Source organism: Anolis sagrei, chromosome 4 (assembly GCF_037176765.1).
Source record: "Anolis sagrei isolate rAnoSag1 chromosome 4, rAnoSag1.mat, whole genome shotgun sequence".
NCBI classification, from domain to species: Eukaryota; Metazoa; Chordata; class Lepidosauria; order Squamata; family Dactyloidae; genus Anolis; species Anolis sagrei.
In genome coordinates this window covers 32054419-32073778 of record NC_090024.1, presented here as the reverse complement: position 1 = coordinate 32073778, position 19360 = coordinate 32054419, and the positions used below count along the sequence as shown (strand labels likewise).

The 19360-nt window shown below is 41.1% G+C and overlaps 1 protein-coding gene across 1 annotated transcript in view; it reads right to left on the bottom strand.

The window, feature by feature from the left end:
• Positions 1-19360, bottom strand: part of NIPAL2 (NIPA like domain containing 2) — a 50255-nt gene that overhangs the window by 15528 nt on the left and 15367 nt on the right. Inside the window, exons 5-6 of the mRNA XM_060775649.2 lie at positions 13427-13548; positions 5469-5565 (exon numbers count right to left, since the gene is read on the bottom strand). Of these exons, the coding sequence (XP_060631632.2) occupies positions 5469-5565; positions 13427-13548 (219 nt within the window). The remainder of the gene's footprint in view (positions 1-5468; positions 5566-13426; positions 13549-19360) is intronic.

The window sequence follows — 19360 nt, the reverse complement described above, 5'->3', positions numbered from 1 at the left end:
CATAAAATACCTCCCCACTTAAACGATGCCTAATTTCCCTACTCACAGCTGTTTTCAAACTGCTTAGGTGGACAGTAAGCTAGACTGAAGGTTGGGTGCTTACTCCGGCCCAGGCTCAAACTGCCAACATTTCAGCTAGGAAAGATCTATTGCTGCTGGTGATTAACAAGCTCTGCTAAAGCCCAGCCCCAATTCTAACTGTGGTGTACCCTGCCTCAAGCCATAAGAAGAGATGAGTAACAAATAAAATTAAGTTGTTGTTGTTCATTTGTGAAACGTTGGACGCTAAGGAGTAGAAAATGGTGCAAGAGTACACACATTCCATTCTAGGTTCAGAAACCATCTAAATATGCATTTTATGCCAAATGATGTTCAAGACACCATTCTTTCCCCCCTCTCTGAGCAGGACAGTTCTCCCATTAGTTAAGAGGTACGTAGAAACGGTGTACTTATAAACTGCATGCAGCCCAATGGTGGGGAAATCCAATCTTGCTCTTTGGATTCAACTTTATGCTCCTCAAACAGTTTTGATCAACCAACTCTATTTTACACTTAAGAAGTCCTTTTGAAAGCTGGTTGCATGCTGTTGAGCTGGGATGGGAGACCTCCCATATTGAAAGAGCTAAAAAACCCTCTGGGAAAACCAACATCAGAGTCAACTGAAAGTAATGCATCCTATTGCCCAAAAAGGCAACCACAGAAAAGCACTACAGAACTCTGAAGGAGCCAAAATCAGCAGGGGTAATCTTCTCAGCTCCAAATTATGCCTACTTCTGTATTAGGTAGAGTAAGGCCACTACTTCAAGAAGCAATTTTGGATTTTTTGACTGAGTAGGATTAAAATTGTTGTTGTTGTTGTTTTTATGTTTATTTATATCCCACTTTTTCTCTCCACAATGGGACTCAAACGGCTTATATTAAAACAACTTTCCTGGCTTTGGGCCTCCCCTTCCTTTAAGTATGACTTTAGTTGAGGGCACCAAAACACATCTCCAGGGCCCATTAATGGTCAATATGAGCAGAAGGTAGGTGGGTCAAATACAATGTGGCATAGTTTTGTGACTGGAATAAAAAGGAAAAAGTATCTCCATCCATATCTGAAAGAGCATTGGCTGCTTCTTTTTTCTTGTTGCAAGAATACGTTTGGATCATGCTTGGGATGATGCAGTGGGTTAAACCCCTGTGCCGGCAGGACTGAAGACTGACAGGTTGCAGGTTCGAATCCGGGGAGAGGCGGATGAGCTCTCTCTATCAGCTCCAGCTCCTCATACGGGGACATGAGAGAAGCCTCCCACAAGGATGATAAAAACATCAAATCGGGCATCCCCTGGGCAACGTCCTTGCAGACGGCCAATTCTCTCACACCAGAAGCGACTTGCAGTTTCTCAAGTCACTCCTGACATGACAAAAAAAAAATGCTTGGGATCCACATGCTCCTACGATACACTGCAGCTGTCAGATGAGGCTGCATCCACTAGATCAGCCAGGTGGGCCCCCTGGTGTTTTGGCTACAACTCCCAGAAATCCCAGCCAGTTTACCATCTGTTAGGATTTCTGTGAGTTGAAGACCAAAACACCTGAGGACCCACAGGTTGAGAAACACTGTGCTATATAGTCATTTTGAAGGAGATACTGAATATCTCCTGCAAATATTTTAAATGGACATAATCTGACATAGCAGGGGGTTACACTGATGTATGTCACCAACAGGATTTTGGCAATATATGCCTAGACACCAGAAGATAGCATGGGGATACATGTAGCTATCATACATACTTTGCACGTTTCTTTTGGGAAATAGCAAGGTGACTCAAGCCACTGAATCAAACATGCATCTTGAAAAAGTTGTGAAAATACTCTGTGACACTAATCTCTCTCTCTCTTGGACAAGCTAAGTTCAGTAGGTGAGTTCAACACAAAAGATGCATGACTTCAAACACTATTGAAACTGTTGCCAAAATTTTCTGCCTTACAGTGCTTGATGTCATCCTAAGGGGAAAAGAAAAAGAAACCCCCAACAAAATATTGGGAATTGAGACCATCTGCTAATGAATAAGTGCAGTGATGTATGAAGTACAATCCACTGAGTAACCTAAGCTTAAGCTGTTAATTATAATGTGTGGCTCTGAAACATGTGTGTTTTAAGTCACCTGCCAACCTATGGTAACCCCGTGCATTTCATAGGTTTTTCTTAGCCAGGAAATACTGAAGTGGCTTTTCTAGTTCCTTTTTCTGAAATATAGCCTACAATGCGATATTTATTGGCCATCTCCCATCAAAGTACTAACCAGGGTTGATCCTACTTAGCTTCCCATATGAGATAGGTGCCTTTAGGATATTTAGGTTCTATCAGTAACACAAAATAACTTTTTAAAAACTCTATAACTCAGCCAAATGTTTTGACATAATCCATCAAGGCCACTCAATCATACATGGCCAGATTTGGAAAAAAAACTTTTTAGATCACTGCTCTCAAAACCTGCCAGCCAATTTGGCCATGGATTCTAGGATCTGTAATCCAACCAACTATTCCAAACTCGGCATAGGATGTGAAACAATGAGTATCTATGGCCCTGTGTCCAATTCATGGTGCATTATCTATAGGCCATTAATATCAATGGATTTTATTCAGAACAGTTCTCAAGGGACTATTGCATATGCCCACACCCTAATTCTTCTGGTCTGAACAGCACTTTACTGTGCAAACAACAAAATCATGTTTCCATCTAAGTGTATCATGACGCACACAAAGCTGTGCGCAATGCTAAATCTTTTATTTGCATTGGCTCTCACATCCAAGATGGAAATACGTATTAAAATGAGAGTGCAAACACAAAAGAAAAGGATGTCTCTTGGTGTGCATATACAGCCAATAGCCCTGCAGTTTATCTATGCTTCTGCTGGGCACCTAGACAGACTTTGGCTTTTATGACTGGGGTATTAAGTAAGGGTACTTCCTCTAGTGCTGGACAACATTTCTAATTTACTCCTCCTGTGAAGAATTGGTAAAGTAGTGAAGAGGCAATTCAGAGAAATCCAACTGTAACAAGCTTTGCTGTAGTTTCCGATTACACATGTAATACTGCACTGGCATGGCATAATATGGAAGAAACAAGAGCTGTAACTCACTTTGAGTAAACCAAGTGTGGTCCCCTGCATGGTAGTATATTGGGAACTTTGTATAGGAACAGTTGAATAAATAAAGTTTGCCTGGCATACTGTGTGCATTTCTGGACACTACTGTTCAAGGCAGATATTGATAAGATGGAATAAGTTCAGAAGAAAATGACCTCAGTGGTGAAAGATCTGGAAACCAAGCCTTATGAGAAATGGCTTACAGAGCTGGATACATTTAGCTAGGGGGGGGGGGGGGCTGAAGGTGCATCTACACATTAGAATGCAGCTTCACACCACTTTAACTGCCATGGCTAAATGTCAAGGGAGTTGGGGTTTTACAAGGTCTTTAGCTTCCTCTGCTAAAGAGTGCTGGTGCGGGATCAAACTACAAGTCTCAGGATCCCATAGCATTGAATCACGGCAGTTAAAGTAGTGTCAAACTGCATTCATTCTACAGTGCAGATAAGGAATGTGTAAACTTCAGTTCTCCAGGTGTTTTGGACTTCAATTCCCACAATTTAACAGTCGGTAGGTAGGCTATTGTCAAAGGCTTTCATGGGTGGAATCACTGGGTTGTTTTAGATTTTTCGGGCTATATGGCCATGTTCTAGAAGCATTCTCTCCTGATGTTTTCCTTGCAACTTAGCAGCCATCCTCAGAGTTTGTGAAATCTCACAATCTCACAACCTCTGAGGATGCCTGCCATAGATGCAGGCGAAACATCAGGAGAAAATGCTTCTAGAACATGGCCATATATCCCAAAAAACCTATAACAACCCAGTAGTTAGGCTGTTAGGAATTGTGGGAGTTGAAGTCCAAAACATCTGGAGGACCGAAGTTTGCCCGTGCCTGGTGTAGATGCACCCTGAGACATTATATGATTTATTATTTATTCATTTATTTATTTCAACGTTTTCTATACCGTGCTTCTCAACCTCATCAAGAGACTCAGCCCGATTTCCAGACATAAAAACAACATACAATCATTAAAATATCGTATATCACAAATAACCATAACAGATTTAAAATATATGATAGCTATCTTTAATTATATGAAGGGATAACAGAAGATGGGGCAAGTGTGCTTTCTGCTATTCCAGGATCTAGAACACTAACCGATAATTCAAATTACAAGGACCACTTGACTATAAAAATCATAGAATGATAGAGTAGGAAGGGCCCTAATGGAACGTCCCTGAGTATTGGTTCCATCACCAAACCACTCTCACTATCAAGAATACCCTCTAACATAATCTCTATTGCAGTCCCTTCACCAAGGTTCTGGTATCAATCAGTATGAAATATGGTTGTACAATAGGAATCCAAGGACCAGGGTACAAGTAATCCATAAAAAATGTTATGGACAAGCCATATGCTATTGAAATCTATTCTATTGAAATCTATACTCCTGTAACTTAAAACCGTCAGACCTAGCTCTGCCCTCTGAGGGAGCAGAGAACAAGCCTGCAGCCTCCTCTTTGTGGCAGCCCTTGAGGTATTTAAAGAGTGCAATCATGCCACCCCACAGTCTTCTCTTCACTAAGTTGAACAAGCCCATCTGCTTCAATCTCTCCTCATATATTTTGGCATCCATGTGATTATCATCCTCATTCCTCTTCTCCGAACCCACTCAGACATGTCTAGATTGCGCACCGGGATTGTGGCGCAGCTGGTTGAGTGTCAGCTGCATTAAGATCACTCTGACCAAAAGGTCATGAGTTTGAAGCCAGCCCAGGTTGGAGTGGGCTTCCAACTAATCGTGTAGCCTGTTGTTGACGTTTGCAACCCGAAAGACAGTTGCATCTGTGAAGTAGGAAAATTAGGTACCACCTTGTGTGGGGAGGCTAAATTAACTAATTTACGAGGCCATAAAAAAGACTCCAGCAAAGCACTCCAGCAAAAGCATACGGGGAATACAGAAGTACTTCATCAGTGTCGCAGATGGACGATGAAAGCGACAGCTCCACTGGCGGCCAGAAAAAGTTAAATAGCCTCTGTGTATGTCTGTATATGTTGTATGTCAAATTGGTATTGAATGTTTGCCATATATGTGTACACTGTAATCCGCCCTGAGTCCCCTGCGGGGTGAGAAGGGCGGAATATAAATACTGTAAATAAATAATAAATAATATATTCTTCTTAAAGTGAGGCTGACAGAAATGTACATCTACAGTGCCCCAAGTGTCCATGATCAAAGGGAAAACGTGCTGAAGTAGACATCATTTCTATTACAGTCCCCTCACCAAGGTTCTGGGATCAATCAGTACGAAATATGGTTGTACAATAGGGATGCAAGGACCAGGGTATAAGTAATTCATTAAAAAAATGTTATGGACAAGCCACATTCTTACCTAGCAGTGCCACCATTGTTAATAAAATCACGATGTGCTTAATTTCTCTTCTCTTATAGAAATACAAAAGAACGCAGAAGGCTATTATTCCTATGATCTGAAAAGGGGGGGGGGGGAGAGAAAAAACTTAAGTCAAGAAAAGACAGAATAATGTTTTTAGCCAAGTATTTTAAATGAGAGGTCAAATACATACTTCCCCCTTTAAAAGGAGGAGTAAAAAGAACAACCTTTCCGCCATTTATCAAATAATCATTCCCATAAACCTTGTCTAAAACTAGGAAATGTTCACATTTTGCTGTCAAGTTTTCTTACTGCTTCAAATGCCTGTTTTGTTTTTACAGCCTTGAAAGGATTTAAAACAAAGGGTTGCGGGAGAGGAAGAGGATGTGTGTTTTGCAGTAATAATCTGGCAAGGAGAGGCATCCAACTATAATACAGAACTATGTATCATCTTGGTTAGGAAAAGTAAATAAAGGAATGCCTGTCATGATCCAGCTGCAATGAGACTACTCCAGTTTAAGTGACCTGAAAATTGCAATCCTAAAATAAGGCTCATCTTACTATCATTTGCATTAATTAACTTCATTTGTTCTTCTGTACTACCCTAAACAATAAGACTTGGACTAAACATACACTTCTGTTCGAAACACCTGCAATGAATTTGTAACTGTATACCGGCTTTCAATCATGGCCTAGCCAACTACCTGTCAAAAGTTTGCATAATAATAAAATAGACCAGCAGAATTTAATGGGATACTTAAAAGAGGCTGTTTTGCAAGACATTTTGCAGATGGGATTGCCTTAATATTGGATGTAGCCCAGCCCTGATGTTTCATTGTCATCAGGACATACATGTTCCTCCTTCTTCAAAGTGGTTTCTATCGGGCTATAAACTAAGAGGTTGTTGTTGTTTATTCGTTCAGTTGCTTCTGACTCTTTGTGACCTCATGGACCAGCCCATGTCAGAGCTCCCTGTCGGCTGTTGCCACCCCCAGCTCCTTCTAGGTCAAGCCAGTCACATCAAGGATACCTTGCATCCATCTTGCCTAAGACTAAGAGGTACATGGAGGCAATTGCTTTAAGTAGAAGATACTGGAGGCAACAGCAGCATCACTACAAAGGCTTGCTCTTTGCTTCCTCCAATGACAAGCAGCCTTTGTTGGAGGATGGGGTTTGGTTACTTAGATGCATTAAAGCCAGCTAACTGCCCCTGGGCATGGGTAGAAGTGCTAAGAATTGGAGAAGATGTCAGCTAAATCATCTAGCAGATTAAAAGTTTCAAAATCGTGCTCTGGAGGATAGGTGAGCTGAACAGTCAATGAAGTCCCAGATTGAAAACCAACAAACAGACTGCAAACTGCCCTAAGTGAACAAGCTGTAGCACCATATCTGTACTGAATGATGGCCAAAAAGGAAGGGTAATACTTTAATGGCAGAGTGCAGATCTGCATGCAAAAGGTCCTGCTGCTGAGTTTCCTGCTAGAGAGAAAAAAAAGCAAGTGAAAAGGACCTTGGTTGGAGATCAAGGACTATTGGAGTCTATCACAGCAATTTAATGAATGATAGACCTCTATCAGTCCTAGAATCATAGAATCATAGAGTTGAAGAGACCTCATGGGCCATCCAGTCCAACCCCCTGCCAAGAAGCAGGAAAATTGCATTCAAAGCACCCCCTACAGATGGCTATCCAGCCCCTGTTTAAAAGCTTCCAAAGAAGGAGCCTCTACCACACTCCAGGGCAGAGAGTTCCACTGCTGAACAGCTCTCACAGTCAGGAAGTTCTTCCCAATGTTCAGATGGAATCGCCTTTCTTGTAGTTTGAAGCCATTGTGTCGCATCCTAGTCTCCAGGGCAGCAGAAAACAGACCTGCTCCCTCCTCCCTTTGACTTCCTCTCACATATTTATACATGACTATCATGTCTCCTCTCAGCCACTCTTCTTCAGGCTAAACATGCCCAGCTCTTTAAGCCACTCCTCATAGAGTTTGTTCTCCAGAACCTTGATCACTTTAGTTGCCCTCCTCTGGACAAATTCCAGCTTGTCCTGGTTCAGAAGACAATAATGGCTACTTTGGTGGGACTTCATACCATGGAAGACGTGATATGCAGGGCAGTAAAGCCCTCTTTAGCTACCCCTGAATTAAAATAAAAGCTCTCTTAGGCCAGGTCAGATTAATGGCTCATCTGGTCCAGTTGTGCTTTCCAACTGCTTTTTCACTCCAGCAGAAAACTCAATTGTAGACAATCCCTGCTATTGAACCTAGGACCTTTTGAATGCAAACCTATATCCAGTCATTAAACTATTATCCTTTTTGGTCACAATTTAGTGCAAATGTGGTGCTACAACTTGATCTGTAGGGCTATTCATTGATTCGTTCACTAGTGTCAATCTAGCACCTAATTAAATGCCTAACCCCACTATCCTCTAGAGCAGGCATGGGCAAACTTCAGCCCTCCAGGTGTTTTAGACTTCAACTCCCATGATTCCTAACAATCTACTGGCTCTTAGGAATTGTGGGAGTGGTCCAAAACACCAGGAGGGTTGAAGTTTGCCCATGCCTGTTCCAGAGCATGAGTGGCTGACATCTCCCACAATTCCTTACTGATGGGTGAGGTTAGTAGGAGTTATGGGCCAAAACTATCTGGAAGAAAGGTTCCACACTCCTATTTTAAAGGAGGCTGAACCTGTACAGCGCAGGTTGGGTTTTCTGGTGGACTGTATCTCCCTATATGAGCCTACCTGTCTTGTGATATTTGGGGATGCCCTCCTCTCTCTCCCATCACACTCATGGGTACTTCTGTTGGGACCATGGAAAAAAGCCTTTTTGGTGTTCCTCCCAGGCTCTTGAGAAATTACAACTTGCATCTTTTTCTTCTGTCTTTTTCCAGGGAGGTAAAGTCCCTTTTCTTTCAACAAGCCTTTGAGGATTAACTACTTGAGAGGTTCTTTATATTTACTGCTCTTTTCAAAGGTTATAATTTCACTGCTTTTAGTTTTATTACTCTTTTTATTCTGCATGATGTACATTTTGAGATATTTAAATATTTGTAAGCCATCTTGAGTTCCACTGGAAAAGGTCAGGAAATAGCAGCAACAGTAGCAGCAGCAGCAGCAATAATAACAACATCTCTCCAAATCCTTCAGTCAACATGCAAACACATGGATATGGGTGTAGCTATATCATTGGGAGGCTATGTAGAACATCTAGGGATGCATCTACACTGTAGAATTTAAGCAGTTTGACACCACGGTTCACAACTATGGAGTCTTGGGTTTCGTAGTTTGGTGAAGCCCTGGCACTCTTTGGCAGAGAAGGCTAAAAACCTTATAAAATTACAAAGCCAGAATTTCATAGCATTAGGCCATAGTCATTAAAGTAGTTTCAAACTTCACTAATACTTCAGTGTTGATGCACCTTAAAATTCCTTTAAGATCCAGCTTGAAGCTAAATACAATGACCACTGACTTTACTTGGTCATAGGTTATGTCCTGCTTTCTAACATGGAAGGTTTTAAAAGGGATTAAAGTCCTTATTATGTGGGGCTGGGAGGGTGAATAAAGGGGAGTTATCTGGCACTGGAACAGGAGAGTGGATGGAAGTCACTCCCTTCAAAGTGTGCAGCTACATTGAAGAGGAACAGATGTCTGTTGTAGTGAGCAAACATTTCAGGGTTTGGGTTTTTTTTTACAGATAATGTGAAGTAAATGCACTCATTCCAACTGCAAAGGGAGCTCCTATCATGACAAGGTGCAAGCCAAACGAGCAACCGACTGCCAAAAGGGAAAGGGATTTGCCATAAGAAGAAAGCAATCTGCAGCTTAGAGATTTGAGGAGCTGCTATCCAAAAAACTTTCTTCTTTACAAGTGATTCAGAATATTAACTAGCTTGCAATTCTTCCTCATTTGGTCACAATCTGAGCCCCCAAGGTATCTCTCACAAGGCACCAATCATAGAAAAGTAACCAAACAGTATAATGGCTAGTTTCATATGAATTTCAAAGGTGCAACTGGATTCTTTTAGGTATTTTTATGCTTAAACAGCTCTCTCTTTCAACATGTTCCTGCATTCTGCAGTGAGACCCAGAATAGAAGAATGGGATAAGGTATTTAAAACGTAATGGCAAAATACAAGGGTCAGCGGTCAATTGTTTGCAAAACTGGAGAGGGATGGCTGAACAGGGCTCTCTCTCATCTGTTATGGACCAAAGTTACCATAAAATGACCTATTCCTTGAATAAGTGTCTACCTACCACACATTATAGCCAAGAACTTCAAATGGAAAAAAGTATATGTCATGGGATGTTCAAGTATGTGTCATTAAATATGATGTATGGTTTGAATTGTATGAAAGGTGTATAAATGGGGCCTAATAGAATTGGGCTGAAGACACAATTCTTAAATTATGAGGCCTGGAAAACTACAAGAAGGTGGTGAAGAATTAATGGACTGTAATTAAAAGTTGCTGAACTGCTGACTTTGAGGACCAGAGACAAATTATTAACTGCTGAACTTTTGAGGGAAAACATATTTACATTTTCAGAAACAATGGCTCTTTAAGTTAAGGAAATGTTCACAAGGTTCCTTACGTTAAGAAGGAAGTCAATACAAGGCTCCTTACATTTACCAACACCAATTAAGAAAAGTCAACATCAGTCAGGAACTGAGATGAAGCCAAGATGTTTCAGGTTGGAAAAAACATCTATTATCCATTTACAACTTTGGAAAAACATCAGCAAGAATATTGCTATATTAGAGACCTTATTACAATCCTAAAATTGTGGTAGACCTGAGGAGTCTGGCCCATCTGCTGCTCTTCTCCTTGGGAAAGAGAGAGGTGGTGTACCTTTGGGATTGGCAGATCTGCAATGGAATGCAGTCTGGTCACTTGCTCCTTTTCTCACAGGAAAAGAAAGGAACATTATTTTAGAGTCATGATACATTTGCAGGGAGTCAGTTTTTGCTGTAGGAAAAACAGAGACCTGATCCTTGGCATTGTTCTTAGGGGAAGAAGATGCATTTTGGTGTTTTGGAAGTTTTGGAAACCTGCACTGGCTGGCTGCAGGGAAAACAGGGTCTGGCCTAAGCAGGTGCTTCTCCAAGGTAATATTTGGTTGCATGAGGATGAATGAATGTGTATGTATAATGTGAATGCTGAGTGAAAATGTAAGTCCTCTTTATTTGTTAGCCAGTGTAACTGTAGGTTGTTTGTGGATTGTGGATTGTTAGTTACATAGAATCTGTCTGTATGTCCAATGTCGTTCTTTATGTACAAGTGTAAAAGTTCTCATACCTGCTTTAAAGTTATTGAAAAGTTAGTCATAAAATTGACAAAATGCAGGTTTGGATGAGACCCTCACAATATTGTTAGCACTCTTAGCTTCCGTAAGACCTAGCTAGCATTTTCAGATGCCAGGGATGCTAAACTCTGTAGTCCAAAAGCATCTGAAAGGTCAAAGTTCTCAACCTGATGTAAACAAATGCTAACTTGCAAAGACAGATGATGGAACTGTTGTGGAAAAAGTAATAAACACTTCACAAAAGAGACACTGAGTTGGAATATGGATACTGTAAACATGATTTCCTATTATCTGTTCCAGAGAATATCCTACCACTAAGGAATCATGAGAGATTCTCCATTTTAACATTCCCTTTTCTATTAAGTACACATTTTTAAAAAATTTCACCTCAATCCCTGCAAGTGAGTTGATCAAAGTAACTGAAAAAGGCATTTTTCCCAAAAAGGTTGAGATAAACTTGACACAAAGTATGCGGTGGATTGCTTAAAACAAATTGGCTGATTTTAATCATCTGTGTTTTGTTATATGATTATGCTGTTCCCTCAAGATTTTAGGCATCTGTATTGTGTTCCGTTTATATATATTGGTATATATCCAGTTTTGTTATGGCTTATGGAGAAAGAATGAGAGAAAACCGAAATACATAAACTAAAGAGCCAATCAGGTGTGAGCAATCTGTGGCATCCGAGCTTCAAAATGTGTGAAATACTGTCCCCAATATATTCAAATGAGCAAAGACAATTCCCCTTATTTTACTCCACACATAACTAATAAATGCTCACAGAATATGCTCAAATGTATGCTTAAGTGCTTTCCTGGATCTGAGCCTAAACATTTAGGCAGTGAAGAAAGGTTCTTTTTGTCTTAACACATCTATGATTTTAAGAAAATGTTAATTCATTGAAAATGAAGGGATCCTTTTGGCATGGCAATTTGTCTTAAAACACTGAGAAACAAAGGACTTTTTAGTCTTACACCATAGCCTTTTAGCCATTAATAAGAAGAGTGCTATACTGAATTATTTGGTTCCTCTATTTGCTTCGAAAAGAACTGGGAAAATGTGTTGTTAAAGGCTTTCATGCTGGAATCACTGGGTTGCTGTGAGTTTTCCAGGCAGTATGGCCATGTTCCAGAAGCATTCTCTCCTGATGTTTCACTCACATCTATGGCAGGCATCCTCAGAAGTTCTGAGGTCTGTTGGAAACTAGGCAAGTCAGATTTATATATCTGTGCAATGTCCAGGGTATGAAAAAGAACTCTTGTCTGCTTGAGGCAAGTGTGAATGTTGCAATTGGCTACCTTTAGTAGCATTGAATGGCCTAGCAGCTTCAAAGCCTGGCTGCTTCCTGCCTGAAGGTATCCTTTGTTGGGAGGTGTTTGCTGAACCTGATTGTTTCTTGTCTGGAATTCCCCTGCTTTTTTAGTGTTGTTCTTTATTTACTGTCCTGATATTGGAGTTTTAACTCAGTGGGGGGAGAAGACAGGAAGAGGGTTAATCTTGCCCTTCCAACTAGGATCAGATATTGCAAACTATTGTAATACTGTGTTTTGAGGCTTTGGCCTATGTAAGCCGCATCGAGTCCTTCGGGAGATGCTAGCGGGCTACAAATAAAGTAATAATAATAATAATAATAACAACAATAATAATAGTCTCTCTTAGCTTTTAGTTTCTTTCTCAATTATAGCGATAGCCATCTTGGCCACACTCTGATAATTCTTGGCCACATGGGTCCTGCATGAAGGTATCCTTTGTTGGGAGATGTTTGCTGAAATGACAGAACATCCCAAATATTTGGCGAGTTCTTCAACCATAGGCTTTCTACAATCTGAAACGTACGATAGATGGCATCAAACCAAAACCCAAAGGCACTAATCAAAACCTTTTTTATCCAGACAAGAATCAATCAGGGTCAGCTAACACCTCCCAACAAAGAATCCTCCCAGTCAGCAATCAGCCAGGTTTTGAAGCTACAAGGCCATCGGATGCAAATCAAGGTGGCCAATTGCAACATTCACGCTTTCCTCAAGCAGACAAGAGTTCTTTCTCCCACCCAGGACATTCCACAGATATATAAACAGCCCTTGCCTAGTTTCCAACAGACCTCAAAACCTCTGAGGATGCCTGCCATAAATATGGGTGAAATGTCAGGAGAGAATGCTTCTGGAACATGGCCATACAGACCTGAAAACTCACAGCAACCCAATGATTCTGACCATGAAAGCCATGAACACCGTTTTATCCTAGTTTTTCACTGTCATGCTGGATACAGTCTTTCTTTGCTATGCTGTGATTATTTCCATATAACTTAAGAGAGGAACTCGAAAATTCATACTGTATTTGACCCAAGGAACATGGAAGGAAAGCAGATGGACTGAGCGAAAGGCAATGTTCTTGCTCTAAACAACGATCTCTCCCATAGGAAACCATGTTGACTCTGTGCCTTGCAATGCAAATGGAGAGTACTTGATTGATTCAACATAGAGTTAGGAAACTCCGTTCTCCATGTGCTCATTGTTACAGATCCAAAACAGCAACACTGTTTTTAAAAACCTAAATTTATGAGAAACCTAAGCTTTGAAAAATTACAACGCTATTAGGGAAACACTTCAAGTGTGATGGAGTTGTTGCATGACACGCTTATATACACATTTCACTTACCGCATAAATCAAGAACTCCCAGCTAACCAGATCGGTCTGTATCTTTATTGCATTGGGTTCCTGTGTGACAAGCGGAGCAAATGCCACCAACAAAAAAGCCCCTGCAATCGTCACAGTGCCACCTTTAAAAGAAATACATTTAGACAAACCGGTTATTACATCGTAAGTCTCAAACAACCATGGGGAAACTTGGGCCCTTCAGGTGTTTTGGACTTCAGCTCCCACAATTCCCAACAGCCTCGGGCCCCTTCTTTTTCCCCCTCAGCCGCTTAAGCGGCTGAGGGGGAAAAGGAAAGGGCCCGAGGCTGTTGGGAATTGTAGGACCTGAAGTCTAAAACATCTGGAGGGCCCAAGTTTCCCCATGCTTGGTCTATAAGTTAGTTCCTACTAGCAGTACAATGTATATACTTATAAATGCTCTGTTCTTTTTGAGTGACATCATAACCCAAAATCCGCTGGACGAATTGCCATCAAATTTGGCCACAAGACACCTACTCACCCACAGAGTGACCATCACTCAAAAAAATTGATTTTGTCACTTGGGACTTGTAGTTGCTGGGATTTATAGTTCACCTACAATCAAAGAGCATTCTGAACTCCACCAACAATGGAACTGATGCAAATTTGGCACACGTCTCCCATGACTAACAGAAAATTCTGAAAGGGTTTGGTGGGCATTGTCCTTGAGTTTGGGAGTTGTAGTTCACCTACATCCAGAGAGAACTGTGGACTCAAACACTGAAGGATCTAGACCAAACTTGATAACCAACAGAAAACACTAGAATGTTTTGGTGGGCACTGACCTTGAGTTTGGGAATTGTAGTTCTCCTACATCCAGAGAGAACTGTGGACTCAAACAATGAGGGATCTATTTGGGCACGGATACTCCATATGCCCAAATATGAACACAGATGGGAGTTTGTGGGAAATAGACCTTGACATTTGGGAGTTGTAGTTGCTGGGATTTATAGTTCATCTACAATCAAAGAGCATTCTGAACTCCACCAGCGATAGAATTGGGCCAAACTTCCCACACAGAATCCACATGACCAACAGAAAATACTGTGTTTTCTGATGGTGTTTGGCGACCCTTCTGACACCACCTTGCAACCACCCCAGGGGTCTTGACCCATAGGTTGAGAAATGCTGCCTTAAGGCATCCAATCTAACAAGAAAACATAATCAAAGCCCTCCTGACAAAAAGCCATCCAGCCATAGATATAGATAGATATATGATTCACACACATACACCACAAGGGGGCATGACAAAAAGTATATAATGAATGTTTTAATGTTTTAATCTGTATTATGTTTTTATATGTACTGATTTGTTGGAAACCGCCTTGAGTCACCGATTGGCTGAGAAAGGCGGTATACAAATACAGTAAATAAATAAATACACACATATATGACAGATATACTATCCTAGATTTGAAAGGGACCCCTAAAGAAGGACAATTATATGTTGCATGTCGCAGAGTAGGCAAACCAGATAATCTCTACATCAATACTGACAAAGAAACAACAAGAAATACTGTTTACCCACAAGCATAAAGACATTACATATATTAGAAACCAACACTTTCTCATTACTTTATTTTCCAGATCACCAGACTGGACCACAGCAACGCATGGCAGGGGACGGCTAGTGTTAATATAAAACTGATCATGCACAAATGTATATAGAAAGTATAACAAGAATAGGATTGTTAAATAAAAAGATATCAACGTACCCTAGTTTCCATTCATCTCCCAGGCCACACTGTTCTCAAAGAACAATTGGAAGGAACACATTGTCAACTTTTAAAAAAACTTAGTCAAATACAATAGTCGAGTGATGCCATTTTGAATCTGACACATGCTACAGAAAAGATGTGAGGACTCTGTAGGACTACGCAGACAGGGAGCCCTTCCACAGATCAGAATTACAATATGATACTCTTAAGCTCAAGCAGAGATAACATTCAGATTTAATTTGAGACATATGGCCTCCAGAATTTTTAGGCTGCTATTCCCATCACCACCAACCATTGTCTATATTGGCTAAATTGTAGTTCCAACCATACGGATAGCATCAGGCTCAATAAGACTGTCATGCATAAGCAATGGAAGGCTCAAATACAAAAAGGATAGTTAAAGTAAAGGTAAAGGTTTCCCCCTGACATTAAATCTAATCGTTTCCAACTCTGGGGGGTGGTGCTCATCTCCTTTTCTAAGCCGAAGAGCTGGTGTTGTCCATAGACACGTCCAAGGTCATGTGGCCTGCATGACTACCTGGACCACTGATACTTTCCCGCAGAAGTGGTACCTATTGATCTACTCACATTTGCACCTTTTCAAACTGCTAGGTTGGCAAAAACTGGGGCTAACAGCGGGAGCCCACCCCATCCTCCAGATTCGAACCACGAACCTTTTGGTCAGCAAATTCAGCAGCTCAGCGGTTTAACCTGCTGCACCACAAGGGTGGCCTACAAAAAGTCTATAATGAATTTAATCTAGCATGGGGAATGAGAAATAGAACTCTGAATGAAGAAAAAAAACGTGATTTTTTTTTACAAGTTGCAATGACCATTGCCCAACTGGCTACCAACTGAAACAAAATGGCTACTGCTCCCAAAAGCAGTCAGAACACCACCCAAGGCTAAGACTGTGTTCAGCTCTGGACACTACAACTCAAGAAGGATATTGACAAGCTGGAACATATCCAGAGAAGGGTGACCAAAATGATCAAAGGTCTGGAACCCAAGCCCTATGACGAGTGACTGAGGGAGCTGGATATGTTTAGCTTGGTGAAAAGTAGGCTAATAGGGGGCATGAATCACAGAATCATTGAATCACTGAGTTGGAAGAGACCTCGTGGCCATCTAGTCCAACTTCCTACCAAGAAGCAGGAAAATTGCATCCCCAACAAGTGGCCATTCAGCCTCTGCTTAAAAGCCTCCAAAGAAGGAACCTTCACCACACTCCGAGACAGAGAGTTCCACTGCTGAACATCTCTTACAGTTAGGAAGTTCTTCTCTTGTTCAGGTAGAATCTCCTTTCCTGTCATTCGAAGCCATTGTTCTGCATCCTAGCCTCCAGGGCAGCAGAAAACAAGCTTGCTCCACCCCTACCTATGACCTCCCCTCACAAATTTATACATGTCCCTCATCATGTCTTCCCTCAGCCTTCTCTTCAGCAGGCTAAACATGTCCAGCTCTTTAAGCCACTCCTCATAGGGCTTGTTCTCCTGAGCCTTTATATTTTAGTCACCCTCCTTTGGACACATTCCAGTCTGTCAACATCTCCCTTAAATTGTGGTGCCCAGAATTGGACACAGTATTCCAGGTGTGGTCTGACCAAGGCAGACTAGAGGGGTAGCATGACTTCCCTGGATCTAGACATTATGCTCCTATTTATGCAGGCCAAAATCCCATTGGCTTTTAAAGCTGCAGCATGACATTGTTGGCTCATGTTTAACTTGTTGTCCATGAGGACTCCAAGATCTTTTTATGTTTAAATATTTGAAAGGATGTTTGTTGAAGAAGGGACAAGCTTGTTTTCTGCTGCTTTGGAGATGAAAACATGGAGCAATGGATACAAGCAGCAGGAAAAGAGAGTCCATCCAAGCATTAAGAAGAACTCCCTGATGGTAAGAGTTATTTCACAGTGGAATATGCTGACTTGGAGTGTGATGAAGTCTCCTCTTCTGGAGGTTTTTAAGCAGAGGCTGGATGGCCATCTGCCAAGAATACTTTGTGCATTTTTACAAGGCAGGGGTTCTATGATTAGAAGACTGGGTCTTCTCCCTGTAAAAAAGGACCATGTCTGGAGTTTTTAGGTGTTGGAAATAGTAACCTCCCAAACCTTTCAGTATTTATTTGTTAATGTATTTGCAAACCTGTATTCTATGTGTATGTTGATTGGCCAGTTTGACTTTACTCACTGGTGTGGGAGGGGTTATAGACATGTGATTGTTCTGAGCATGTTCAGACTCAGGACTCAATTTTGTATTCAGTGTTTACATCAGATCTCAATGGAGGTGGATGCATGTGTGTATGTGTTTGCTCTTCAATGGACAAAGTATGACTTACAGATTTCAGTGAGTACAAGAAGACTATGGACTATTGATAAAGAGGCTCCTTCTATGGAGGCTTTTAAACAGAGGCTGGATGGCCATCTGTCAGGAGTGCTTTGAACATGATTTTCCTGCTTCTTGGCAGGGGGTTGGACTGAATGGTCTCTTCCAACTCTATTATTCTATAATAATATCCTCTGTACTGAACACACAGAGAAGAAACTACATCCTATTTATAACTCAACTTCAATTAGAAATGTGCCTGTATGATGAATTAATAGAAGATGTTTATGACTAATCACATTCGCCATACGGATGTGACATCATTTTTACCTTTTCAATAAGGTTATGGTGCAGTCATTTCCAATAGGTTATGGAATTTCCAACATTAGGAGGTACTCAAGAGCAGATCTTGGAAACGTTGCTTCTAAAAGTAATTTTTCCAAGAACTGCTCAACATTACAATGCAGAGAAGGGCAGAAGAGTGAGAAAATTAACCAATATAGGAAGCATTACCCCAATTTGTATCCAACAGTTCCCAGGGGCATTATATTTTTTTGCATCATTCATAGATGTAATTGCAGGAATAATTGCATCCATGTGAAACAGGACGTGAGTTTGCGACAGAATGTACTTGAACGTGCAAGTGTGTAGAGACATTTGCTTCTTTGTATAAGGATGTCTTACATTTGGTAATGCCGATGGGCCAATTCAAAGAACTGGCAGTAAAAATGACTCTTAGGATTGGAGGGGCTGATTTTTAAAAAATCAGAATAAAATAAAAAGTTCCCTGCCCCCCACCATCAATGCTGAACGTGAGTTTCTGGGGTACAGAAGACTGATGAGAACATTAATGGGACACTCATTTCAAAGAAGGAAAAAATCTGCAGTAGTCTATATTTATGTGCGTGCACAAAGCTCCCAACAATCATCCTATCTGCCATTGTACAGCTAACTCCAATGGAATGCAGCAACTTCGTTTTTGAAAAACTCTTCCATGGCAAAGGCAAACTCAGAGAAATAAATCAGCACAGAACTCTAGTTAAAACAATGTGTGGCACACACACAAGGTTGAGGGGAACATGATCAGCTAAGGGAGGAATTCTCCATGTATCATTTAGATTTTAAAAAATCATAAATACTGCAGGAGAAGTACAGCAGGCTTGAATGTCTTCCGGCAAACGCCCTCAACAGCTGGGAAGTTACACTGCGCCATCTGCTTGCTGGTTTGCCCAAGGAACCCAAGGCCCTTCTTTCTATTTTGCACAAATGGGGGACATCTCAAGCAAGACACATGCACAGGAAAAGATGCACGAACAATGTGCGAACTGCCTTATGTGGGAGAGGATAGACACCAATTTGCTGTATTTTGAGAGCAAGAAGCACTGGCAAGCTACTTATGAGGATTCAATTGAATGAAGTCACATATCATGATAAGGGAAGACTAGCCTTTTGTCTTTAGCCTATTTGGGGAGGGCAGCTATTGGGTTTCATCCCTGACTGCACAAGTCTCCAGCCCTCAATGAGTAGTTAGCCTAGATAAATTAGAATGAGGGATTCCTTCCCAAATTGCCTATGAATGCCTATCTCAAGAAGGAGCTTAGAACAGGGGTTGTCTTACTCATCCTGCATGCCACTATCTCCTCCCTTTTTAACTACTTAGCAATGCGATATCTTCAAGGATGATGTAATTTCCTTTTTAAAGGTATTTTTATTGCTCTGGTGAGGCCATGTGGTCAATTCTCCATTTTGGCCTCTCTCTTTCCTTTGTTCTCCTTGAGTGAGGACACATCTTGCCATTCTCGAGACAAGATGTAGATGAACGTCTATTTTTGTTATTTTACCTTTTTCTTTTTCTTAGAAGATAGCTCAGTGAA